The sequence below is a fragment of the Camelus ferus genome, chromosome 1, assembly GCF_009834535.1.
Source record: "Camelus ferus isolate YT-003-E chromosome 1, BCGSAC_Cfer_1.0, whole genome shotgun sequence".
Lineage (NCBI taxonomy): Eukaryota > Metazoa > Chordata > Mammalia > Artiodactyla > Camelidae > Camelus > Camelus ferus.
In genome coordinates, this window is record NC_045696.1 from 60,883,384 (window position 1) to 60,910,608 (window position 27,225).

A 27,225-nucleotide genomic window follows, 5' to 3' on the forward strand; every position below is an offset into this window, starting at 1 on the left:
AGGGATCTCCATACTGTTATCCCTAACGGCTGCACCAAATTACATTCCCATCAACAGTGTAGGAGGGTTCCCTTTTCTCCACACCCTCTCCAGCATTTGTGGACTTTTTAATGATGGCCATTCTGACTGGTGTGAGATGACATCTTATTGTAGTTTTAATTTACATTTCTCTGATAATTAGCAATACTGAGCATTTTTTCATATGCCGATTGGCCATTTGTATGTCTTCATTGAGAAATGTTTGTTTAGAACTTCTGCCTGTTTTTTGATTCGGTTGTTTGTTTGTTTTGTTATTGAGTTGTATGAGCTGTTTGTATATTTTGGAAATTAAACCCTTGTCAGTCTTATCATTAGCAAATACTTTCTCCCAGCCCATAGGTTATCTTTTCATTTTGTTTATAGTTTCCTTTGCTGTGCAAAAGCTTGTAAGTTTGATTAGGTCCCATTTGTTTATTTTTGCTTTTATTTCTATTGCCTTGGTAGACTGATCTAGGAAAACATTGCTATGATTTATGTCAGAGAATGTTTTGCTTCTGTTTTCTTCTAGGAGATTCATGGTGTCCTGTCTTACGTTTAAGAATTTAAGCCATTTTGAATTTATTTATGTGTATGGTGGGAGAGTGTGTTCTAACTTCACTGATTTAAATGTGGCTGTTCAGCTTTCCCAACACCACAGCTGAAGAGACTGTCTTTTCTTCATTTTATATTCTTGCCTTCTTTGTCAAAGATTAATTGACTGTAGGTGTGTGAGTTTATTCTTGGGCTCTCTATTCTGTTCCATTGATCCATATGTTTGTTTTTGTGCCACTACCACACTGTTTTGATTGCTGTAGCTTCATAGTATTATCTGAAGTCTGGGAAGGTTGTACCTCCAGCTTCATTCTTTTTCTTCAGTATTGCTTTAGCAATTCTAAGTCTTTTATTATTCCATATACATTTTAGGATTATTTTTTTCTAGTTCTGTGAAAAATGTTCTGGGTAATTTGATAGGGACTGCATTAAACCTGTAGAGTGGTTTGGGTAGTATGGGAATTTTACCAATATTGATTCTTCCAATCCAAGAGCATGGGGTATCTTTCCATTTCTTTTAAGTCATCTTCAATTTCCTTAGTCAATGTTTTGTAGTTCTCCACGTATAAGTCTTTTACTTTCTTGGTCAGATTTATTCCTAAGTATTTTATTTTTTTGGATGCAATTTTCATGTATTCTATTAGCCTCTATAATTACTGTAAAAAAGAATATCAAGTCGCTAGTCGCAAGTTGCTACATTTCAAGTATACATTTATACATAATTTACATGTAAAATTTCCATGCTGAAAACATGTCCTCTTTTACATCTTCATGTTTATTCTTTTGCTGTTCATTGTATTTATCACATTTCCAATTGTGATTTTCTCTTTTCAATAGATTCTTGCTTCTTTTCTATTTAGAGAAGAACTTTCTGTGTTTCTTTTAGGATAGGTTTAGTATTTCTGTACTCTTTTAGTTTTTGCTTGTCTGAGAATTTCTTTATCTCTCTTTCTATTCTAAATGATAACCTTGCAGGGTACCGTACCCAAGACTGCAGAATTTTCTCTTTCAGGACTTTGAATATATCTTGCCACTCCCTTCTGGCTTGCAACATTTCTGTAGAGAAATCAGCTGATAAGCCTTATGGGGGTTCCCTTGTAACTCTTTGTTTTTCTCTTACTGCCTTTAGAATCTTCTCTTTATCTATAACTTCGGCTATTTTAATTATAGTATGTCTTGGGGTAGGTCTGTTTGGGACCCTCTGTGCTTCCTGTACCTGCGTATGTTTCCTTCTTTAGGCTTGGGAAGTTTTCAGCCATAATTTCTTCAAATATGTTTTCAATCCCCCTATCTCTTTCTTACCCCTCTGGGACCCTTTAGCTCAGCTTTCATTTCAGCAAATAAATTTTCTGATTTTAACGGGCTCCTCTTTATAGTTTCCAGTTCCCTTTTACAGTACCCTGCATTTCTATCAATAGCCTTTCTTAATTCCTTCAGCATTTTTATTATCTCCTTTTTGAACTCAAGATCTGGTAGACTGGAGAGGTCTACTTCACTGTGTGCTCTTTCAGAGGATTTCTCTTGTTCTTTTAATTGGGAGTGGTTCCTCTGCTTCTTTTACTCATATTTCTCTGACTCTATGAATTTAGGAGTAACAATTATCTATTGTGGTCTTGAAGGGCTGTTTTCATGTGTGAGCATCCCTGTGTAAAGGCTTACCATATTTGAAAAGCTGGAAAAAATGCCGATATAGCATGAGCCCAGAGATGAGAGATACACAGTAACCAGAGTACACAGGAGCTTACAGGCCACATTAAGGCCTGTAATCTAAGGGGCTGTGGGCTGTGTCAAGAAGTATATGGACTTTATTCTACTATATAAAGGCACTGAAGAGTAGTTCTGAGAAGACCAGAAGTATGATTTAAAATATGACTCTTTTTACAGTGCTGGATACTATTTGGCCTGCAAATATATATGAGAAATAATGCTTGCTTTCAAAGGCCATTAAATTTAGGTCAGATATGAATACTAATAAATAAAATACAAATGTATGTGTTTTAAAAATGCCTGAAGGCTATTTCAAATTTCAAACTAAGGGGGTGTTGTTTTTCCAAACTCTATTTTTTCCTTGACAAAAAAGTGAGCATTTAGACATATCACTTACTATATGTGTTATTAAATCTCATCTTCAGTACCCTAAAGTGTTTTCAATTATATAGTACAGAAGGCAATATGGCAAGGTGTTTAATGCAGGTTCTCAGGTCAGCCAGATATAGATTTGAACCCAGCTTTGTACTTACTGGCTATGCAACTTCGGACAAGTCACATTCTGGACATTCTGTGCCTCAGTACTCATTTGTAAAATGGTGATAAATTTAACATTCTTAAGGTTGCTGTGAGGAGTGAATGAGATAATTCTGGCAAAGCATCTGGATTATCATAGGCTCTCAATATTTTTCTACATTAATTTATTATTTGCTATTCATGCCAATTAACTTCAACTAAAACTCCAGAGCCTGGTGGTTGTATTTCTTTATAAGACTGCCCAGTTAAAATGTGCTTTATCTGTCTCAAAGGCAATGATCACTGCAGAATACACAGAGACTTTGACCAAGAAAGTTTACATAATAGGAACCTCATGCTGAAATACGTAGTTCATGCAGTAGTATGCACAATGGTGGCAGCTACTAGCTCAAAAGACAGGAATTGCTACAAACAATAGACTTTTGAACTGCTAGTTTTCAACACTATGGTGAAAAAAATAACATAAAACATGATGGGAAAAGCAATTACATAAATGGTTAGAATTCTCTGGCAAGGCTGATAAAAGTAAGACTTTTAATAAAGCTCTCATACTCATTTTCAGCTGGCGAAACAGGCAATAAAAGTAAACCAATGTTAAAAATGATCACTAGATAGCATTCCAAATTAATGTTTCCCTGAGTTTAAAACAAAAAATGAGTATGGAGGGATAATTTTAGATGTAAGTTATTTTTTAAAAGTTTAGGATTTGCAGTATCTTAAAATAGGTAATAAAATAGGATGCCAAATAGACAGTTGTATAATTAGCATCAAGGAGTAAGGGAATCCATTTATCATACAGGTGACTTATGAGACTAATTAATGATTAATAAAGTACACATGTAATTAGAAACAACATCATAAAAACTAATATACTATGCCTGCTCGCCCCAACGCACATACAAAACCAACGTGATTCTCAATGCAAATATTTTACTTTTGGAAACACTAACAAAGATAATTTGAATCATAGCTAAAGAACACTAGAACACTAGGTAAATCACGAAGAGTAAGGCAGAGGCAGTTCTAGGTATTTGTAAAGCATTTAGTAATGATGCTCATCATGTTTTATGGTATTTAGATCATTTCTGAATGTAAAGTACAATAGCTACTCTCCAATCTCTAGACACAGCAATGTAAAACTTCATTTTGTGCAAAGCTCTTACCACTAACAAGGCACTATCATCAGTGTGCTGAGACCTTCTGGATGGGAAGGGACACTGGAGAGGTGGAGAAAAATGAAGCAATGTCAAAAACAAATTGCACACACAGGGCGTATTTCACAAATACACAAGAAAAGAGACATATTAAGACATACTTGTGAAGATGCTGACATACAGGACCGCATTCACATTCGTCTGGAATTCATGCATCACAATTGCTAATAAGTTGTTTCTGAGTAACAATTTTCTTCCAAAGAGCTTAAACAACTTCAAATACAATCTTATTGCCTAAAATCTTTCTAAAGTGAGGAGGGCTCAGGGATTATCCTCTGCTCAGAGAAGAAAAACCTGAAGTATAGATGCAGCAATAACAAAGAATTTGTGGTCATGGAGTGAGCGAGGGACAAATTTAAAACAAATACAGGAATATTGATTTCTAGGCATCTCTTTGTTACCTTTCTCAGATAAAACAAGGATACAACTGGAAATTTTAAAACTGCACATGCTATTTTCCTAGGGGCTTTAGTTTTTAGATAATGAATTACTCCGTAATAACCATTAAGAAGGAAATGTTGGAGTGAAAAAGGAAGAATGTATTAACTAATCAAACTTTGGTCATCAAAAGTTTTTACAGAATTATTACCATGTGAAGAAAAGACAACTGAAAATGCTTTAGTGACTCTTCAGGTATTACACCAACACATAAGTTCTCAAAGAAATAAAATGTCCAATGAGTTTTTAAAAAGCTTTATAATGGTTAATTTAAAACATTTCAAACAATATACTTTATCATTCCAGAAACACTTGTGCTTTAAAAACACTGCGCTGAAGACTGATGCTTTATAAAAGCCCAACATGTTAGGTTTTCAAGTAACTTACTTTACAAAAAGCAAAGTCAATGCTCACATGAAATACTGCCTTTATCCACTTCTTAAGGAAGTAATGATCATGAATTGAAAAAATGAGAAGGCAAAGATAAAGGAAAATAGCTAATGAAAAAGCCAACTACAATAAAAATACTCAGTAAGCTTCATTTTAACAGATTCAAAATAGGTGAACATATTCTTAAAAGGTTAATAAGCAATTAATCTTACATGTTAACTTGTAATAAAAATGAACTACTTAATATTATAAAACTAATGTGTATAAAGTATAATCAATAATATACACATTTAGGAACTGAGCACTGAAGGTCAAATACTATGCAGAGTTTTTTATTTAATACTGACACCATTCACCTGTACCAGATACAGCTCTCAGGACCATCTCTCATTACATGGTAGGTTTGAAATGGATGAGGGAGATGACACCTCTGCAGAGGATGGCAAGAGGAAAATAAATAATCTCCTAATGGATGTGTATAGATTAAAAAACACCCAATCTATAGATCCTGATAAACTCCCTGGTCTGTGTCTTTAAGTAGAATTTTGTGAAGGGAAAAAAGAAAATGGCAGTATTTTTATCACTGACAACATATGATAATCACATGCAAAAGATTTCATTTTCATTGCAGTAATAAAAAATTTCAAAGAAAAGGTGATTGATTATATAGACTTACCTCACCATCTAAGGGGGAGTGTTGTTTTTGTGGACTTTGTGATGCTTTTTGCTATATAATCCCCACCCCCCAAAAAAGGGAAGTTGGTTAGAGTCTGGAACACTAGAAATGAAAAATTCTATTTATTAAAATAATCATATTAATTTCTGTATCTCTTGTGTATAGCACTTCTCTAGATTTACTAGTTAGAAGATGTTGCCCTTTCCCTTAAATAGCTTATAATTTAAATGAGGGAAAGCAATAAGCTGACAAAGAGTATTTTCCTATGTCTATAAGCATCTATAAATAGAAAACTTTAAAACATATTTTTTATATGTACATGGATACAAACAAATTCAAGGAGTAGTGATCTCTCACTAAATTCTCTCAGTGAAATTATTCTCTCTTTCACTGATGGCTTTAAATATCACTCTAATGCTAAAAACTTAGTCCTCTTCTATCAGCCAAATTTCAGATTTGCATTTTAAACTACTGTGGAAATACTCTATTTGGAAATCCCACTGTAATCTCATGTTCAGCATAACCAAAAACAAACTCAATTTCCCATAACAACTGGCACTTTCCCCCAATTTGCTAGTTTCTGTTATTATGTCAAATAATAGTATTATAACACCTGTACAGTCAATGTTTTACAATGTGTTCTTAGGCAAGAGTATCTCAAGTGATTCTTCTCACTGTGAGATAAACAAACATCACAATCATATTCTTTTAAAGATGAGAGAACCAAGGATAGAGAGGTTGTAGATATGGGCAAGATCACAAAATTAGTTAAGTAGCATAAATGAAATTTGCATTTATGTCTTCTAACTCCAAATTGGACATTCTTTCCACAAAGCTAACTCCCGTTAAAATGACTCTTTTAGCTTCAAAATTCTGCTTTGGAATCTTCTTTTTTTTTTCTACTCAGTGGTAGTAGGGGGTGCAGGACACACCATACTAGTAAAAGTACTAGGTGCATCCATAATAGTTTCGAAATAGTCAGTATTTGATAGTTAAATATTACGAGGAAAATAAAAGTACAGAATGGTTCGCCAACTTTACAAAAGTCAAGCACATACTCAGTGGAAAAGCTGGAATCAAATTTAAGTATTTCTGATTCTAAGCTCTTACCACTGGGAAACACTGTCTTTCTTTAGAATCCTTAGAAATTATCTAATGTGCCTTCATTTTGCACCCTAGTCTAACTACTGCAATTACTCTTTTTCATTTTCCTTCTTTCCTTATCTCTTCCTTTCTAATATACTCTAACATGAGTAGATTAGTTTTTCTGAAGTATCTGTCCTCTCATGTTTTTCTCCTGCTTAAGAATTTAAAACTATTCCCTTCTGCCTAACTGATCAAGATCAAACCCTAATTTGACATTTAATCAATGCTATCTACAATGTAATTATCTCTTATTAGTTATCTGACTTCTACAGAAGGCAAGCTAAATGAGTTAATTTATGTAAAATGTGTAGAACATCACTTAGGACAGTATGTGTTAGCCACTATTGTTTACTGAGAGTTAGTTTAGCATTGTGGTCATAGACCAGGGTTTGGAGCCAGCCTGTCCTTTTTTTTTTTCCTCCCTCCCCTTTCCAGTTTTATTGAGATATAATTGACATACAGCATGGCATAAATTTCAGGTATACAGAATAATGATTTGACTTATGTAAATCATGAAATGATTACTGTAATAAGTTTAGTAAATATCCACTATCTCATATAGATACAAAATAAAAGAAAAAGAAAAAAATGATGAGATGATGAGAACTCAGGATTTACTCTCTTAACAACTTTTATATCTAACATACATGTTGTATATTACATCCCTGGTTCTTATTTGTCTTGTAACTGGAAATGTGTACCTTTTGACCACCTTCATCCAATTCCCCTTCCCTACGCCCTGCCTCTTGTAACCACAAATCTGACTTCTTTTTTCCTATTAGTTTGTCTGTTTGTTTATGACAAATAATTGACCTAAAACACTATGTTAGTCCCTGGTGCACAATACAGTGACTTGATATTTCTATACAATACAAATGATTACCCTGATAAGTCTAGTTACCACCTAGACTTTAAAAAAAAGAAACTGTTTATTTTCCATCAGTTCTTTTCCATTTTCTGTCAAGCCTGTCTTGATTAGAATCTTTGCTCTGCCACTTACTAGCTGAGTATTTAAACTGAGGCAAACTGTTACCCTCTCTGAGCATCAGAGATCATCATCATGGGCTTGATATATTTGAAAAAAATAAGAGAATTTATCATGTGTATGGTACTTAAAGAAGATATACTTTGGCTAGAGTTATGAAACACAGAGAGAAAGTATTTAGAGGCTGAATGATTTAATTGTTTAATCATTTATTTAAAAAGTATTTATTTGTTTAATCATTTATTTAAAAAGTATTTATTGGGCTTTACTACTAGCTAAGACCAATGATCTTGAGATCTAGGGATACAGCAGTGAATAAACAAGACAGATACGGTCCCCGTCTTTATGGAGTTTACAGATAAATGAGAGAGACAGATATTAAACAAACAAAAATACAAATAATTATTTAACTATAAAGAAATAATCCAAGGTAACTTCAGAACAAAAGACTTAAATAATACAGGTAAAAAAGAAAATCAGGTTTAGGGCAACTACAGAGGCTGCAAAATGTTAAAAAAAAAAAAAAGTATTAACGAGGGTTGTTAACTGAGTAGGTGTGGAGAGAACAGAAAGGAAAAGTCAAAGATTCAGAGATTGCTGTAAAGTATTAAGCCTGTGAGCCCTGCAAATTTTTGGTATTCACTAGAGTAAGGAAGTCAGAGACAGGTTCTGATAACAACAGTTTACATTTGCGTGGGCACTTTGCGGTTTACATAGCTCTTTCACCTACATGATGCACTCAAGATTGAGGAAACGCAGATGGACAGTAAGGTGATAATGTCTAATGACACACAGCTAATTAAGGGTAAGAGAGTATCACTGTCCTAAAAGCAAGATCAGTCACTTCTGATTGTCCTCAAGCCTATCTGCATGAGGACAATTAATCTAGTCACAAGTAGGAAACAGTTATACCCGCTGCTCAAGATTTCTTATAATTAAAATGTCAACTCTTTTTTTTTTCCATTACGACAATAAAAACTGATAGCCTAAGAAAACAAAAGCACTACTTCTGAGAAACTTTAGGAATATCATTCAATGAATCCAAAGGACTCACCTTGACAAAGTCCATGACAGCATCTCTCTGAATCTGCTTGGTCCTTATTTTCTCCTCCTCATACTGTAGGGCAGCAAGCTGTGCCTCTCTCCGAGTTCGTTCTACTAACTGTTCTCTTCTCCGATGAAGTTCCAAGTCTGTATGTGATAACTGGAACAAAAGTATCATTTTGTACACGCAAGTAGGGATAAAGATCAACTTATTAATATTCTTTATCAATTTGGAGAACTATTGCAAACCCAAGCAACATTTACTTTGCAGTCACCTAGCACTATTTCAGATGTGATCGCTAATCTTTTCCCATCTTTGCACTATTTTCTTATAGGTATCATAAAGCCATCATGTGGGTGAGTATTTTCTGTCTGGTGTCTAAAAACACTATTAGCAAGTACCAGGTGCACATATTATATTAACTGTACAATCAGAGACAGGTAGTGAAATTTATAGATATTTGGCAATTAACCATAATTTAAGTATTATAAAAGAAGAAAACCATCTTAGAAAAAAAACTAAAACTGAAAAAAAAATTTTTTTTTACCTGATTGTGACTTGGTGATAGTGACAAGAGAGATGGCTCAACTGGAACCCTGACCCAAAAAAGAAAGAAAGAACTCTTTGATAAGGCAGACAGGAAGATAAAAGACAAGTAAAATTTTATTGTTAATATGGTTTTCTATTAATCAGTAGGCAAATTGTCTGGTCAGCACTGAAAGACCAACTGCATTTGTAAACTTGAGCCCAAGTCATTAAATTAAGCACAGGAACACCTGATGTCTCCCACTCACATTTCATGTGATGGTATCACTGATCAAGCTACTGACAGCTAAACACTGTCTATGTCAGCCAGTGCTGACAATACAGTTATTTGAGATCACTTTTCAAACAGTATCATTTCTTTATAGCACATGGAACTATAATCTTCTTTACTACTATGACTGAAACAAGATACATGTAAATGGAGGTCATTTTATATACAAAGCCATTTTACCAACAAAAATCTGGAAAACTACAGAACCTGGTAACTGTACTTGTAAAGCAACCTTATTCCCATTTTTAATTGAAGAAGCAATTTTAGTAACAAAAGTAAAGGTTTTTTTTTTTTTGATTAAAAACAATGAAATCTGACTTGATGCTTAAAAAAAATTAACAATAAAAAACTTGCTTCTCAGTTTTATCAGTGTTAATTCTTATACTCTGGTACTTATCCTTTTCCTGAACTTCATTTAGTGTCTCATAAACTAACAATGTTGGAGCAATGACTTTTTGACATTTAGGACCTGAAAGTTTAAACTATGATTATTAGCCTGTCAGGTTGATGTAAATGCATTAACTTAGTCTGTTATCAGGGAAATAAAAACACATCCCCCAAAGCTACAGTGGTTTCTTATTATCTAACATAATAATAATACAAATTCTTTAACCTGGCATTTACAACTCTGACTCTATTTAATAAACACACCCTGTATGGAATCTTTTCTCTAGCAAGATCTCTTCAGTTATCAAATATTAATTCCTGAGTTCAAGCCTTTTCCAAAGACCCAATCGATGGAGATCCTGTTAGAAAGGGTCTTTTTTAGAATCTTATTTTTCTTTGATGTACATGTATAATCAATATTTGTTTTGCATTTATCAACTATGATTTGTGTCTTTTTTTGGACAATATTTTTCAGAGGCATATAGAAACTAATATTCCTTGAGCTATTACCATATACTACATACATATGCCCTGTGAAGTACTTTATATTAACAGTATTTCTCAATTACCCCTCACAACAGTCTTATGGAGTAAGAACAATTATAATCCTTTTTCTGCAGTTGAGAAGCTGAGGCATGGACATTAAGTAACTTTCTCAAGTTGATGTAGCCAGTAACTTTTGGAGCTGGATCTGAATTCTTAACTATTTGATTTGTACTCTGTAACTACTTGGTATGCAACTGGGAACTGGAAGAGACCTCAGAAATCATGGAGTCCAAGCCACTAATTCTACAAATGAGAAAACTGAGGCCCTCAGAGGTTAACTGATAGTTGATATTTACTAGCAGAGCCTGGATTAGAATTCAAGCTACTTTACTTGTAGTTTAGTGCTTTATATCTCCCCACTCTACAGCCACAGAATCTAGGAAGGAGAAAGGGAGAGCACAGAGATTTAAAAGCATATGGGTATACATGCAAAAAGAGATGGCAAAAACTATAAACTGTGAAAAGTTAAAGATGGAAGCAAAGAGGGACGCATGGCATATGAGAAAATAAAAGTGGCAGTCAAGGAGAAATTTGAGAACTGACAGTTCCCCCCCGGCCAATCAACAAGCAGTAATGTTGGCCCATTACAGCTTTGTTACTCCTTGTGTCGCCATGTTACTTCATGTTGCATGACCTTTTCATCTATGAATATGTTTCTCAATGGAAGAATCACTGACACTTCAGATAATTCTTTTGTGGTACTTGAACATTATATGTAGTTTAACCTTAATGCCTGCCAGTAACATCTGTAGTCATTTTGGCAACCAAGTCCCACAACACACATTTTTCAAATATCCCCTGAGAAGTAGTACTATTTCCTATTGTATACGGTTGAATAAGGTCTACCTTATACTTTCCTGAATTTTAAAAATGTAAGAAAATAAAAACTTAAGCTATTCTATTGTTCTCTTTTGCTCCACTTTTTTTTTTCTTATATTGGTTCCAAATCTTTGAAGTATTTACAAAATTCTTTTTAAAAAAAATTTCTAGACATTATAAAAAAAAAAACTTTTGACAGGATAAATTAGGTTTATAATTTTTAAAAGGAACAGAATAAATTACTTAATAACTTCCTATATGAGGTTTAAAACAACATTAAAGCTGGGAAAAAATTTCCTTAACTTTCTACTAACTCTTGCTAACTAACCTTTACCCTAGCACTCCTAATCAGTACATCCTCAGTCAAAAGCTTTTAAGATAAGAGGAGGAGAGTGGGTTGGTAGGGTAAGATTTTTAACTGGGATATAACCAATAAAGGAGAGATAAGTTATTTCAGTACCATGTACTAGTCTTGGAGAAGAAGAACAGTACAGTGGTTAAAAACATGGATTTTAGAATTAGTCACGACTGATTTTGAATCCAAGGCCTTTCACTTAATAGGAGGTGACTGTAAATACAAATGGAAAATTCCTAGGTCTGAAAGGCACAATTTCAGAAAAGAGAAGACTCCCCCAGTGCTGGCAGAGCAAGAATTTCAAGGCTTGGAGCCTGGATATTACATCTGGGTGATGGGGCTTGCTGAGTACCAGAAGTATGGTTCCATATGGTAGCAGAGAGTGAGCTCTGCAAGGCCCTAAGCAGAGGATTAAGGCAAGCCTACCCAAACTTCTATTCTACAGAACTGTATTACAATAAACAGGGGTACTTTAAGCTGCTAAATTTGTGGTAATTTGTTACACAAGCATTAGAAAATTAGTACATAAGGGAATTAATGAGGAAAGCTGGCTTTCACCTTGAGGGTGTGTACTATATCCTGGAGATCTTGAGCTTCACTTATGATGGATGGAGGAGGTAAGAGGAACAAAAGATAAAGCCTAGGTCCACTGAATATGGGGAAACGTAACAAGAAATCCCTATATGAAATTGGAATCTCAAATGACCACAACTTCAGTATAAGGAGACATGGCAACTAAAAAGCCATGTTGAGATATATTTCAAAGACATGAAATGTAACTGAATCACCATGAACTAACTGGTAAGACTATAAGAAGGCCAAGTTATGAGATTTCTTTCTTTCATTATTCTCCCCACATTTTCTTTATCCACCTATAACTTAGTCTCCTCAACAACTTTAATATCCTGTCAAGTATAAGAATTATGTATGACATTTTCTACACAGTAAATTTACTGTTATCTCAGAATAGGCATATCAAGTTTTAAGACTTCATAAAAACAGAGAGGAAGCAAAAAAAAAAAATCAAAGGCTGGGAATTTCTGAACTATTGTGACACAGTGTATGGCAAGAAATGTTTTGGAATTCAAGAATAAGAAGCAGTGCTCTAAATGGTCAAGCTAATTTTAGAAATATTCTGTAAGGCACTAATTGTAGATAAAAGATCACTTTACTTGAGATAGGAATCAGAAATAGATTGCTGTCTCTGTCTACCACTCTGTTATCTAATCGAAAGTTTAAGGGAAAAAAAATTTCAGGACTCCTGAAATTCATTTAGCTCTCTTTATGCATAAATCCAGACATATCACCATAAAATCTCATTGCTATGAAGTACCTTCAAATCAGATAATTATACAGGTAATTTAGGTGATCTGAATTTAGAATCTAATAAATCAATTTTACTTCTTTTTCTATTACATGAGTACAAAGGCACTTCTCACTTAGCTCTTTTACATTGTACTTAAAACGCACAGTATCTAAACATCTTTATTATATATAGATCTACACAAAGCAACATCATTTCACGCTCTTATTACTGAGTTTTAAGACAGAAACAAATGAGTAGAATCAGTTTTCAAACCTGTTTTGATGTAAGTATCTTCTCATGTCTTCTGTTTTTTGAAACTCCCTCATGGGTACTGGCTTGATTGGTGATGTCTAGGCCAAAAAAAGAAAAATGAATCAATTTAACATAAATATTCAGAAAACTGTAATTACAGTTCACATTCACCTTGGCATTTAGGGACCTGTATATTATGCTAAAAATATTTTAACAGAATCTTCAGATGTGAATTTTTATGTTTAAAAGCATTATAGGCCATATTACTGCTTTGGTAAACACAGAACCATTCACAATAGAAAACATTTTTTAAAAAGTAGATTTCCTTCTTACTGTATTATGTAAATTATAATGACCATACAGTAATATTTACTGAATGGTAAGAGGTTAAAGTTGGAAAGGATCTTAGAGGTCATTTAGTACAAACTTTCATCTAGAACAGGAATTCCTACCAACCTTACCCTGACTTTTGCTCAGTCTCTCTTGAATATTTCTAGTAATAGGGAAAGTTCATTGGGCTGATTACATTTCTTTACTTCTTCATTACCATAAATTGTTACCTATATTAGTCATATAAATAGTCCTGAGGATGTTGATGGAATAAATATCAAGATAAGGCAAAAAGTAACTTCTATTTACAGTAAAATATGGTATTAATTAAAAGAGAAATATTGGCAAATTATTTATAAACTGAAAAGTAAAAGTTCATTTCAAAAAACATTACTGAAGAAAATCAAACTGGTTTAAGCTATATGAACTATATACTGAAAAAATAAAATTATAAATCAAAGATAGAGGCTCATAGGTTATCACAGCATGTATTTTGTCAAATGAGAATCAGTACAATGAGAAGAATACAAATGAGAAGCAATACAATCGTATTTCAACACCCAAAATAATCATCAAAATGGGTATTCTTGAAGGCAAAGAAAACAACTTATCCAAAAAAAAAAAAATCTAAGAAACAAATGTCAAACTATTTGTAATTTATCTCCAAGAAATAGGTACATCACACATAACTAGAAAATCTGGTGAGTTATTCCGAAGGGCTAAAACTGACTCCCATAAGGTCTGGGCACAAGGATCATATTAAATGAGATACAATTCTGGGATCTTGATGAGAGAATAATTATTCTAATTTCAGTGAATGTGACTTTTTAAATAAACAAAAATCTCTCCTGGTATGTTCACATCAGTAACCTATCACCCTGGTTTTACAATAGTGCAATTACCTAAAACTACTGCAAGAGGTATGTGAAATTTTCATAACAAAATGAATGTAACATTGGTTTAACTTTAAAAATAAATGTTTCATATTCTATCAATATGCCATACCCTATTTTACCACAATATTTCTATGTATGTAAGAGGTATGATAATAAAAGTAAACAATAGCAGAGTGTTTAAAATCTCAAATAGTTTAACAACTATGTTTAGATAGTATTCAAGAATATTAAAAAACATTTTTTCACTGGTTATTAAACCATTTAAAATAATATTGCTTCAACCCACAGATATAGAGAACAACTAGTGGTTACCAGTGGGGAGAAAGAAGCAGGTAGGATCAATATAGGGGCAGAGGGGTAAGAGGTACAAACTATTAGGTAAAAAATAAGCTACAAGGATATACTGTACAGCACAGGGAATATGGCCAATATTCTATAATCGCTATAAATGGAGTATAACCTTTAGAAATTGTGAATCACTATGTTGTAAACCTGTAGCTTGTATAATATTGTACAGCAACTATGCTTCAATTAAAACATGTATTATATGTGTGTGTGTGTATACGTATCTACACACACACACAGATCCAGAGCCTCAAAGTTCCTGACAACAAATAAAGAAATAAAATATTGCTTCATCTTATTTTTGTAGATGCCCAGACAGCCTTGACACAAGTCATAAAGAGCCTTAAGACACAGAATCATAAAGACTACTATACATAACACATAGATGGAATCAAAAAAACATATTACAAAATACCCAATATAATGGATAAACATACATTTTAAATTCTTCACCAGTAGTATTTTCACTTCTAGTAGAAATACTTCATCTACACAGCCTAATTAACCATAAAATGGTCAAAGAGAAAGACCACAAGAAAAGAAAAAGGATTCCCTTTAAGATTATACTGTGCATTGTTGATATAAATTTTATTGCAGAAGCAGTTGCCCTTTGCTCCAGCAGAAATGCTTACAGCCTGAACCACAAGTGGTTTCATTTATCACTAGTACACACTGCTATCTCTAGGCTGCAGGACTTTGATTTACAACAATCCACTTTATCTGCTGGTTTCATTTTTTGAGGTTTCAGTCAACCACAGTCAACCATGGTCTGAAAATATTAAGTGAAAAGTGTCAGAAATAAACAATTCAAAAGGTTTATTATGCACATCATTCTGAGCAGTGTGATGAAACCTCATGCTGGCCGGCTCCGTCACACCTGGGATGTGAATCATCCCTTTATCCAGTGTATCCCGCCTTTTAGTCTCTTAGTCACTGGATGGATTAGTCTCGGTTATCTGATCAACTGTCATGGTACGGTAGTGCTTGTGTTCAAGTGATGCTATTTTACTAATAATGGCCCCAAGTGCAAGAGTAGTGACATTGGCAATTTGAATATGCTGAAGAGAAGCCGTAAAGTGCTTCCTTTAAGTGAGAAGATGAAAGTTCTTGACTTAATAGGGAAAGAAAAAAAAATGTATCCTGAGGTAAGATCTATGATAAGAACAAATCTTCTATTCATGAAATTGTGAATAAGGAAAAATGCTAATTTTGCTGTCGCATTTCAAACTGCAAAAGTTACAGCACAGTGTATGATAAATGCTTAGCTAAGATGGAAAAGAAATTAAATTTTTACAATAAGGTATTTTAAGAGAGACCATATTCACATAGCTTTTATTATCATATATTGTTATAATTGTTCCATTTTATTATTATTATTCTTAATCTTTAACTGTGCCTAACTTACAAATTAAACTTTACCACAGGTATGTATGTACAGGAAAAAACACAGTACATATAGGGCTCCGTATCATGCCTGGTTTTAGGCATCCACTGGAGGTCTTGGATCATATCCCCCACATACAAGGCGGGGACTACTTTATCCAACTTTAAATACAAGAGTGTCTCTGAACCCCCAACAAAAAATACTGTGTTCAGATAGAAAACCAAGGGATTTTTTTAAAAGAATGATAATAACTCCATAACATATCCCACTCTCAGTGATTATTTGCTATTTCTAAAAGACTAAATACATCATTCTCCAAAAAGGCTCCAAGTGTTTCTCAAATAACCCCTGCTCAGAGCCTGGGACGGACTCCAGACATTAACATCATACACTGAAGTGGAGCCATTATATTATGCTGACTAGACACACTGAAGAATGCTATTTCTACTTGAGACCCTTGGAGAATTGGCAGATACTCTGCAGTGGGCTGAATGCTCATTTGTTTTCTAAGGCAACTCAATGCTCCACTATAAGAGACACCAAAGAATTTTAATGGCAAACAATTTACATTCTGTGTGATTTAGTATAAAAGGATCAATATAATTAAGCTCATCATAAAATTCTATGGTTAAGTTTGTATGTGCTTTAAAAGTTAGCAGTTTGCTTCAATTCTTAATTACAGATCAAACTATGATTTACCAGTTAATAACAATAAAAAAAAGCAAACAGAACAACAATGAAAAGCATCATATTCCTTTGCATTTTACTTAGGACTCCTTTCATTCCTTCTTCAAAATTCTGAAATCTGTTTATTTGAAAAATAAACCTAAACTCTACCTGAGACTATTGTCTGATTTTAAAAACAAATCTGAAAAACTCACTAATAAAACTGGAACTAAATATAATAAAACAAATAATTAGGTCTAACCAACGTATCATTGATAGGACAGAAATTTACACTGTTATAAACTACTTTTACTAGGGGACAGCAACAAATTTAGGCTTAAATGTGTGTACTACCTCATGAGAGATCCGCCGTTGTTCAATATAGGCCATAAACTGTGAACTAAGGCTGTCTGAGTCCAGGCCCTTGGGTGGTCTCACCTCATCCTCTTCTTCCTCTGCAGTACAGCTGTCAATGTAGTCAATCTGATCCAGATCATGTTCCACTGTCCATATGACACACACACACAAGGAAAAAACATTCAAATTAGGTAGCCAACAAAAGACATCAAACTGCAGTATTTCCTTTCCCCTAAGATTTTCTATTCTTACAGTGGGAGGAATGAGAAGTTTAAATTATATAAGTCTTTATTATTTAGTCCATGGCCACCCACAAATATAGGCTACAGAAAAAATTTTAGTCCTAATTCACTAAAGAACATAATAATTGAAGGTAATTATTGGGATATAGACCTCTAATATTTCTTTTTTCTTTGGATAGCTCTTGACTATTTTAAACAAGATAGTTTGAGTTTGTAAGACAAAGAAAGGAAGAATAATATTTTAACATCAGAGGGTATATTTTCTTTTGGGGTTTTTTGTTTTTTGGTTTTTTTTTTTGCATTTTTTAGGTTTGGGGCTTAATCAAATATCTCTTTAAGGAGTTGGGAGGCAGAAAACCTAACACAATCAGCTCAAAATAAAATTGAAAGAATATGAGAAAAGTGGACTTGGTGATAAAGAAATAGATATTGGCTACTTTTCCCCATAACTGTAATTTTCCTATATAGAAAATTATCTTCTAGAGGTCAGTATTACAGATATTTTGTAACAGTTTGCGGATGGAAGGGAATCATTTGAGAAATTTTTGCTTCTCAAGGGTTGAGGAGAGGCATATAAATAAGATATAGCCACATCATTATTCCTTCAAATACATTTGGGGATATTCCTTTTTTTTTTTTAAGTTTAAAAAATAACTATTTTAAAAAGCCAGTTAAAATGGCACAGTAGGAAGAAAAACTTGCTACTAAGATGTTTTCTACAGAAATTTGTTAACCCCAAGCCATTACTACAGATTGTCTAAAAGTTGCTGCTGCTGGAAATAGTGCATACATTTGAAGAAGTCTATTTCTCAATTTAGTTTTCCAATTCAATTATTTCTAAATAATTCTATAACTGCAGCTGATATAAAAATGAGTTTTCAGCTACTGGAGTTATATAAATAGGTACATAAATGAATTTTTTCCAGTGTGCTACAACTTGTGTGACTAAATAATGGTTCATTTATAGCTATTACCCAAGAAAGCTACATTACTTTTTCATAATATCTAGACCAGCACTGTCCAAAAGAAATGGAATGCAAGCCACAAAAGTGAACCACGTATGTAATTTTAAATTATCTAGCTGCTACATAAAAATGTCAAAAGAAAAGGTGACATTAATTTTAATAATATATTTTATTTTGTTCAATGTATCTAAAATATTATCATTATAACATATAATCAATATAAAGTATTACTGGTATTTTATATTATTTTTCTTACAGAAAGGCTTCAAAATCTGATACGCATTTTACACTCAAAGTACATCTCAATTCAGAAAAGCCACATTTCAAGTGCTCAACAGCTACATGTGGCAAGTGGCTACCATACTAGATAGCACAGATTTACATGTTCTTTTAAGTCTGAAATGAACCAATGGGAAAGATATCTCATATGAAAGCAAGATCAGAAAGAAAACTACTGAAATGGTAAGTGACAGGAGTAAAGAAAAGAACATAAGATGGTAAGAAACAAGACAGCAAACCACTTAACTGATATCATCATTCAGAGATGAAAGCTCTTCTTAGATAACATAATAGATTTCTAGAAAATCAAAGTCATTACTCCCTTATATCTGGCCCTTAAAATTTAAACATTAGGATTTGGTAATTCACACTAAAGCAATATTGAGTGCAATGCTAAAATCAAGAATCTGCCTCAGAAGCACAAGAAAGGAGAAAGAGCTCTATTTGTTAATGAACTATAAAAACAATTATAAATTAAACTTTTTAAAAATTTAAATCACAAAATTTAAAATACCAGAATAAGGAAAACTTTGATTTATATGCCCTTGAAAAGCACAATTTCAGATCAAAGGAAAGGAAGACATCAAGAAATGCACTGAATTCCTGAAGAGGTCAAATAATGACCACAAAGAGAATCTTCAAGAAGGAGAATAGTGCTTCAAAAGATCATGGTTAAATGAAGATTAACAAAGATCTATTCCAGGTAAACTGTCTTCAGTAAAGTTTCCTCCCAAAATAAACATAAGAGAAAAACACTATATTTTAACTGCAAGCCTGAAAACAGAGAGAAACTGAAATTTAATCCCAAAAGAAATAATTTTTTTCCAGTCACATGAGAAGGGGAGAGAGGTCTTTAAAAGAAGAGTTGAAGAAGCTACAAATACACAAATAAAAGGAATGGATGTGAAAAAGCCACTTAAAAAGTCAGGGTAATTATAAAGACTGCTTGTTATCAGGAATCATGTTTACCTCCACCATTTGTTACTACTAAACTGCTGCGATTCTCCTGGTACTGGCTTTCTCTTCGCAGTCTTTGTTCTTTAGTAATTTCTGCTACTCGAAGAGGCAGATCCGAAAATTCATCTGTAGGCTTAAAAAAAGCAGAAACATTAAAATTTTTATTTCAAATTTTAGACAACATAGTTTTAAAAACAGAGCTATAAACTCATGAGAATTTATATTTAAGAAGAAATAGCAAAAAAGTTTTAGAGATGCATCTGGAGATGAACATATTATTCCACAATTTGAATGTACTTAATGCCACTGAACTGCACACTTAAAAATGGCTAAAACGGTATCTTTTATATTATATGTATTTTACTATAACTAAAAAAAAGAAGAAATACAGCAGAAAGAGGGGGGAAGGGATAAATTTGGGAGTTTGAGATTTACAAATGTTAGCCACTATATATAAAAATTGATTTAAAAAGAGTTTCTTCTATGTAGCACTGAGAACTATGTTCAATATCTCATAGTAACCTTTAACAAAAAAGAATATGAAAACGAATATATGTATGTATGTGCATGACCAGGACATTGTGCTGTACACCAGAAATTGACACATTGTAACTAACTGTACTTCAACAACAACAAAAAGAAATAGAAGGGTATATATGACTCTCTCTCTCTATACATACTTAAATGAATTTAATGTATCGACGTATATGTATCTGATTTGATATAGCTACAGTCATGTTCATACCCATCCACACATTAATACACAAGCAATTCCAAATATAAATGGGCTGCAGTCTAAAATTAATTTTCTTTGGACTGCAATAAAACAATGTTATAAGTGGTAAGTTAGCAGTCTTACTAATAAAACCTTCATCATTTAACCCAATTTATAGCTAAAATACTATACCTCAATCATTTTAAAAGAGAAAACATAATACTAAAAAATTAAACAAAAGAGAAAATGATATAATTAGCTGAGAAAGTTATTTATCTTGAGCATGTGGATTCTTCACTAAGGTTCCCATCTCATTACCCATCAGCCCGTAGTTCTATTTTCTCACCTTTCAGTCCCTCTTCTCAAATTTCAGGCTTCATTAATTGGTTCAGTTCCCACTGGACTTCCCAGTATACAAAATTATTTATATGAGACAATGAGGTAACAAACATGTAAAACATACATGGTACAAAGATGGTAAAGAAACATAATACTATCTTTGTATGGTAGGACCATGTGGGATTTTTTAAACTTCCCTTGGCTTTTCTATATTTTACATAATGAGAAATTGAATTCAGTTAAGACATTTTCCATTTTCATCATTTTCTCCTAATCAGAAGTTATAACATGCAGAATAGAAGAACCACTTACTTCATTCCCTGACCATCTCTTATCACCACTGTCCACACTATTGAAACCTGAATCAAGGGCTCCATAGGGGCGACCTGAGTACAGTTCTTCGTGGCTGCAAAAAAGAAACTTTAGTTGTTAATGTGAACTAAATAAAATAAATAAAAATAAAAATTAAAAAAATCAGATGCAATTTTACTAATAAACATTTTCATGGCATTTAGGTTCTTAACTATTTAGAATGAAGTAAGTATTCTTTTAACTTTTTAATATGAAAAATTTCAAATTCAAACAAAGTAGATAGAATAGTATAATGAACTCCCATGTACTCATTAACCAAGCTTCAAAAATACCAACATTCTACCATTCTTATTTCATCCACTCCTCCAGCCATTCCCCATACCCCCCTCAATTGTTTTTATTTTTAATAGTATTCTTTCTTAAGGTAAAATTTACATACTTTGAAATACACACACCTCAGTTGTAATTTTGACAAACGAATATATCTTTGTAACACACACCTCTATCATGATATAGGACATTTATACTTTGCCAGAAAATCCCCACACATTCCTTCTCAGTCAAGTCTCTTCACCCTGCGACTATGTGTTCCTCAGAGGCAACCACCATTTTAATTTTTTTCATCTGAAATTAGTTTAGAAGGCAGAATAGTGGTTCTCAAAGATGTCCAAGATCTAATCCCTGGAAGTTGTAAATATGTTACTTTACACTGCAAATGGGAATTAAGGTTGCAGACAGAAGTAAGGTTACTAATCAGAGGACCTTAAAATAGGGAGATTATCTTGAATTATCTGAATGAGCTCAGTGTAATCACAAGGGTTCTTATATATATTTCCCTGTGCTATACAGTATAATCTTGTTTATCTATAATGAATACATGTATGTTCATGTATAACTGAAAAATTGTGCTCTACACTGGAAGTTGACAAAACATTGTAAACTGACTATAACTCAATTAAAAAAAGTTTAAAAAAATACAAACCATATAACACACACACACACACACACACACACACACACACACACAAGGGTTCTTAAAAGTGGAAGAGGGGGACAGAAGAGGAGGTCAGTGTGATGCAATGTTGATTTGAAGATGGAGGAAGCAGACCAAGAACCAAGTAATGCAGACAGCCTCTAGAATTTAAAAAGGCAAGGAAATACATTGTACTCAGAACCTATAAAAAAGAATGCATCTCTGCCAGCATCTTAATTTTAGCTCAATAAGATCAAGATTTAGACTTCTGACCTAGAGAAGCATAAAATAATAAATTTGTATTGTTTAAGCCTCTAAGTTTGTGGTAATTTGTCACGGCAACAGTAGAAAAGTAATACAATTAATTTTGCTTATTCTAGAACACATAAAAACGGAATAATACATACTTTTTTCCCACTCAGCATCATGTCAGTGAAATTCTTGATGTTTTTAATACCTTGGAGTAGGGTGGAAGAATTACATGGTAAATGTAGGTTTGACTTAAAAAAGAAACAACTGCCAGTCTGTTTTCAAAAGTAGCTGTATCGTTTTGTATTCCCACCAGAAAAGTAGTGGTGGAGCTCCAGCTGCCAACACTGTATTATTCTGATGGGTGTAAAGTGGTATGTCATTGTGGTTTTAATTTGTATTTTTCTGATGACTAGTGATATTTAACATCTTTTCATGTGCTTATTGGCCATTCATTTATGTTCTTTTGTGAAATGCTGGTTCAAATCTTTTGCCCATTTTAAAATGCAACATCAATAATCTTAAAAATATTTTGCTAAGTAAAAGAAGTCAGAGACAAAATATCACATAATGTATGATTTCATTTACATGAAATTATAGAAAAGGCAAAACAATACTGACAGAAAGCAGATCAGCAGTTGCCTGGGGCAGAGGCAGGCATTTTTGTGACTGTATCTATTTACCAAAACTCACTGAACTGCACACTTAAAATGGGTAAATTTTATTACTTGTAAATTATATCTCAATAAAGCTATTAAATCTGCCAAATCATTTTTCCAAAGTGGATGTTCCATTTTTAGTTTTTATGTCTCATGTTACCTAAGCAATGTAAGAGCACTTGTTGCTCCACATCCTCACTAACATTTGGTGTTATCAGTGATACCTCATTGTGACTTAACCTGCATTTCCATGATGATTTATGATGTTGAACACTTTTTTGTGTGCTTACTGGTCATTTACATATCTTTCTTTGCAAAGTCCTTTCAAGTTTTTAGTCCATTTTCAATTGCGTTTTGTCTTTTCAACATTAAGTTGTAGGTACTCTTTAGATAGTCCAGATACAAGTCTTTTGTCATACGTATGTTTTGCAAATATTTTCTCCCAATCTGTGGTTTGCCTATTCATTTTCTTAATAGTTTCATGACTAGATGTTTTAAATTTGATTAAATTTATTTTTATCATTTCTTTTTTAAATGGTTATTGCTTTCTGTGGTCTCAGAAATCCTTGCCTATGCCAAGTCACAAAGACATTATTCTCTATTTTCTTCTAAAAACTTTACAGCTTTAGTTTTTGCTTGTTCTTTAACATGCTTTTAAAAGTTAGCTTAATTAGAAATCTGAAACATGATAAAGCCTATGTTTAAAAATTGGTCTATTAGAATTTTATTTAATAAGCCTGCCTGCTTAGGCTGAAAAACAACTTTCAATGGTACAAATTAAAAATGTGTAGTGTTCTTCTGGTATTGAATTTTGTATTCAATGTATTCTTAGATAGTTTGCATACATAACTTTAAAAAAGTTATCATCATGCTGTCAAAATGAATCAGAACTTAAGGTACAGGGAAAGAGCAACACATTTGAACTTCACAGATAAGGTACCAGCTTTACTACTTACCCACTATTACCTCAAATAATTCACAACTTTTATAAAATGAGGTTAACCATTCTTACTCATATATCTTTCATATAAAGTGAAAGCTTTATGTTAACTAAAAACAAACAAAAACAAACAAAAACCTTGTGAATGTAAGACAATTCTTAAAACTTGTCATTTATTTTACTGATAAAGATCTATCTTTGTATGTAGTAATATACAGACATATTTGTACAATGTGTTAAATATGCTCTGATTATAAAGATCCAAAAACATATGTAACTTCTGGCTATCTATCTCATTGTTCTACCTGCTACCACAAAGGTCATTTAGCAAGATAAGTATCTTCATATAATCCTTAAATTACTTCTCTAAAAGTAGTTAATTTCCCCCCAACTATTTATCTTAAAAAAATTCATACCTACACAACAGTTGGGAGAGTAATACAATGAATATCCATTTGCCCTTCATTTAGATCTCCCAGTTGTTAGCATTTAAGTAAAATGATTTATGTGTATTGCCTACATGACATGTCTGCTTTTACACTTGTTTTAGAGTCTTAAGGACAGATACTGTAGTGTTTTATCACAGTAAAGTCAGGTCAAGGGGCGTAATTTTAAAAGCTTTCTAATGAAATCTATATCTAAATCATATTTTTCTGCAGTTGCTAGAAGAAACACGTGTATTTCAGGATTTACTGAACAATACTTTTTAATATTATATAAGTTTTCAAGTAAAGATTTCAGATCTCTAGAGGATACTGTTTCATACAATGTATTTTCTATGAAGTGACCAATCAAGATAAGCCTAATTTTACTGTGAGAGTTTTAAAGTTGGCAACATACAGAGAATTAAAAGAATCTTTGCATCAAGCTATTATATTATCTTCTTTATTCAATGACCTTTAGCTTCTCCACATATTTGCTCCAGCTCAGAGATTAAACTGGTAAGATTAAAGTAAGACATAGGTTTACCAACTCTCCAGGTTTGTTCAAGATTTTCCTGGTTTCAGTACTACAGTCCTGTGTCCCAGAAAACCCGAGTCACAGGCAAACCAGGACAGATGTTCACCCTATTATAATTACGGGCTTTGGGAAGCCAGGCAGAGTAATGCCAGCCAGGTTCCAGTATGTCCTATCAGAAAGTCCAGTCTCTTTAATAAACTACCTAGCATAACATGGATTCAAATGTCTAGGTGAATTCTCTGTGGCAGGAAGATAAACTGTAAATCAGTATACCGCAGTGATGAGCTTAAAATACGGCTTTTTAAGAAACAGTTTTACAGATCTGGACTGATGACTTGGCATCATCATTTATTAGCTATGTGACTAATTAACTTGCTTCCCCACTCTCAACTTCTGTTTTCTCATGAGTTAAAAAAAAAGATTAATACCTACTTCATAGAGTTGCTATAAACATTACTTGAGAAAACATAAGCCAAAGACTTGCACAAAGCCTGGCACAAAGTATTAAATAAAAAGTTAGTTATCATCCTATGAGAATGCACCCTTAAGAAAGAGCATTTTCTGTTGTGACAAGTCACTAAATCTGCTTCATTTGTTTAGTTCACCAAACATTTACTGAATGCCAGGCAGCATTCTAAGTGCTAAGAATATAAATATGAATAAAAGATGGCCATGGCTTTTACAAGCTCAGGCTTGTTGTAGAGAATTATTTCCATTAGTAGGGTTACAGAGGCAGGGCTTTTCTTACCAGTGGCTTAGTCTTTCTTAGTTTTGGTTCACTGCCACATCATCATAAATAAATATATTTAGTCTGTAAAATAAAGCTGCTTAAAATCATTGCAGTAAACAAGCATAGGTCACTTTAGATCACTATTAAAAACATGTGCCGATGTATAAAATGAAATAGTTATCACAACAATGCAATTTACTAAAGGAGTTGAAAATATTTATGTCTGGAAATGAGTAAAAATATTTGTGACCTTTATAAAATGATTTAAGAAAGATTGTGTGTTGTTTTTATCTTACACAAAAGTAGTTGGAAAGATACATCTAAAAACTGAAAGTTCCACAGCATCTAATTTGTACTGAATATCTGAAGAGCTACAGAATTAATAAAAATTCTCTTTAGCAAGACAGGACTCTTAAGACTAAACTGGCTCTAGATCACAGTAGAAAGCTAGTAACTATAATGCCTAATATTCACATAGGGTTTTATGGTCAGCAAAGAACTTTCAGACATAGGTCATTTGATCCTCAGAGAGTATAAACAGGGTAAAGACCATTTTGAAGAAACCGAGATTCAGAGTGGTTAAGTGAACTGCTTAATAGTACAGGAATCCAGAACTAGAATCAAGGCCTTCTGACCCCATGACTAAATTTTGAATAAACGTACTGCTAACTACAATGCAATTTTACTAATCTACTTCAGAGAGAAAGACATGAAAGTATGATTTGTTGGTGCATGAGGAGTTGAAGGAAATACTTCTGTAATATATACATATGTAAATATGTATATATTTTTCTAGGACATTCTGAAACAATTACAAATAAAGTAATACAACTCTGGAAAAAATTGAAAATATAGAGAATTAATCTAGTGAGCATAATTAAGGACTATTATAGGGACTGGAATACATTAGATCCGTAATTACTAATTCCTTTGGAAAGACATGACATGTTTATGCTATTTAGATTTCCTATTTAGGAAAGGTTTCTTCATTGATTCAAGCCTTCTTGTATCTCTTAGCAAACACACACACAAGTTTCTTCCCAGGTTTTTTGATAAACGTTTTTTAAGTAAAATAATGAAGATTGCTATTAAAAAAAAAATTAGGCCAAGACTAATCAGTCCTCAAAACTCAGGACAGAGCCACAGAGAGAAGTAGGTTCTGCAATTAGCACTGCAGCCCTCAACCAAAGCTCATTATTCATACAGGTTATGAAGCTTCCTCCTTAGGGGAAGCTTACCCTCACATACACATACCAGTAATTATGATTTGTCATTTTACACACAAACCTCAAAGGCAGCAGTAGCAGTTTAATGTTCCTACTCTGATATTTCAGTAGCGGTAAAAACTCTTCCCTTGCAAGGATTACTAACTCCAAGGGAGAAAATAATTTAGTGTATATATAAAATAAAAGCTACTTTTATTTGTTGTACAACTTTTTTAAGACAATAGGAGTAGAACACTTTTAATGAAAAGTTTAAATAGGAAAAACAAAACTTTCTTCCATAATAAGAAATGAGTTCCATCTTATAAGCAATGAACTAGGGAAAAGGAAAAAGAAATGAAAAAAAGGAGATAATAGGGGGAGAGGCAATACAGGGATGGGGGAGTTGGGGGTACAAATTATTGGGTGCAAGATAGGCTCAAAAATGTTTTGTACAACACAGGGAATATAGCCAATGTTTTGTAATAACTGTAAATGGAAAGTAACCTTTAAAAAGTGTACAAAGATAAAATAA

At 33.0% G+C, this 27,225-nt stretch overlaps 1 protein-coding gene across 9 annotated transcripts in view; it reads right to left on the minus strand.

Annotated features, from left to right (window-relative positions):
* LRCH3 (leucine rich repeats and calponin homology domain containing 3) overlaps nucleotides 1-27,225 on the minus strand; it is a 109,819-nt gene that overhangs the window by 25,030 nt on the left and 57,564 nt on the right. For 5 of the 9 annotated variants that reach the window (XM_032480962.1, XM_032480945.1, XM_032480967.1 and 2 more), the window contains exons 7-14: nucleotides 20,978-21,071; nucleotides 19,624-19,744; nucleotides 17,166-17,314; nucleotides 13,212-13,288; nucleotides 9,256-9,304; nucleotides 8,718-8,867; nucleotides 5,533-5,583; nucleotides 3,978-4,031 (exon numbers count right to left, since the gene is read on the minus strand). In XM_032480962.1, the coding sequence (XP_032336853.1) occupies nucleotides 3,978-4,031; nucleotides 5,533-5,583; nucleotides 8,718-8,867; nucleotides 9,256-9,304; nucleotides 13,212-13,288; nucleotides 17,166-17,314; nucleotides 19,624-19,744; nucleotides 20,978-21,071 (745 nt within the window). The remainder of the gene's footprint in view (nucleotides 1-3,977; nucleotides 4,032-5,532; nucleotides 5,584-8,717; nucleotides 8,868-9,255; nucleotides 9,305-13,211; nucleotides 13,289-17,165; nucleotides 17,315-19,623; nucleotides 19,745-20,977; nucleotides 21,072-27,225) is intronic. The other 4 variants (XM_032480953.1, XM_032480979.1, XM_032480989.1 and 1 more) reach the window with 3 other exon arrangements.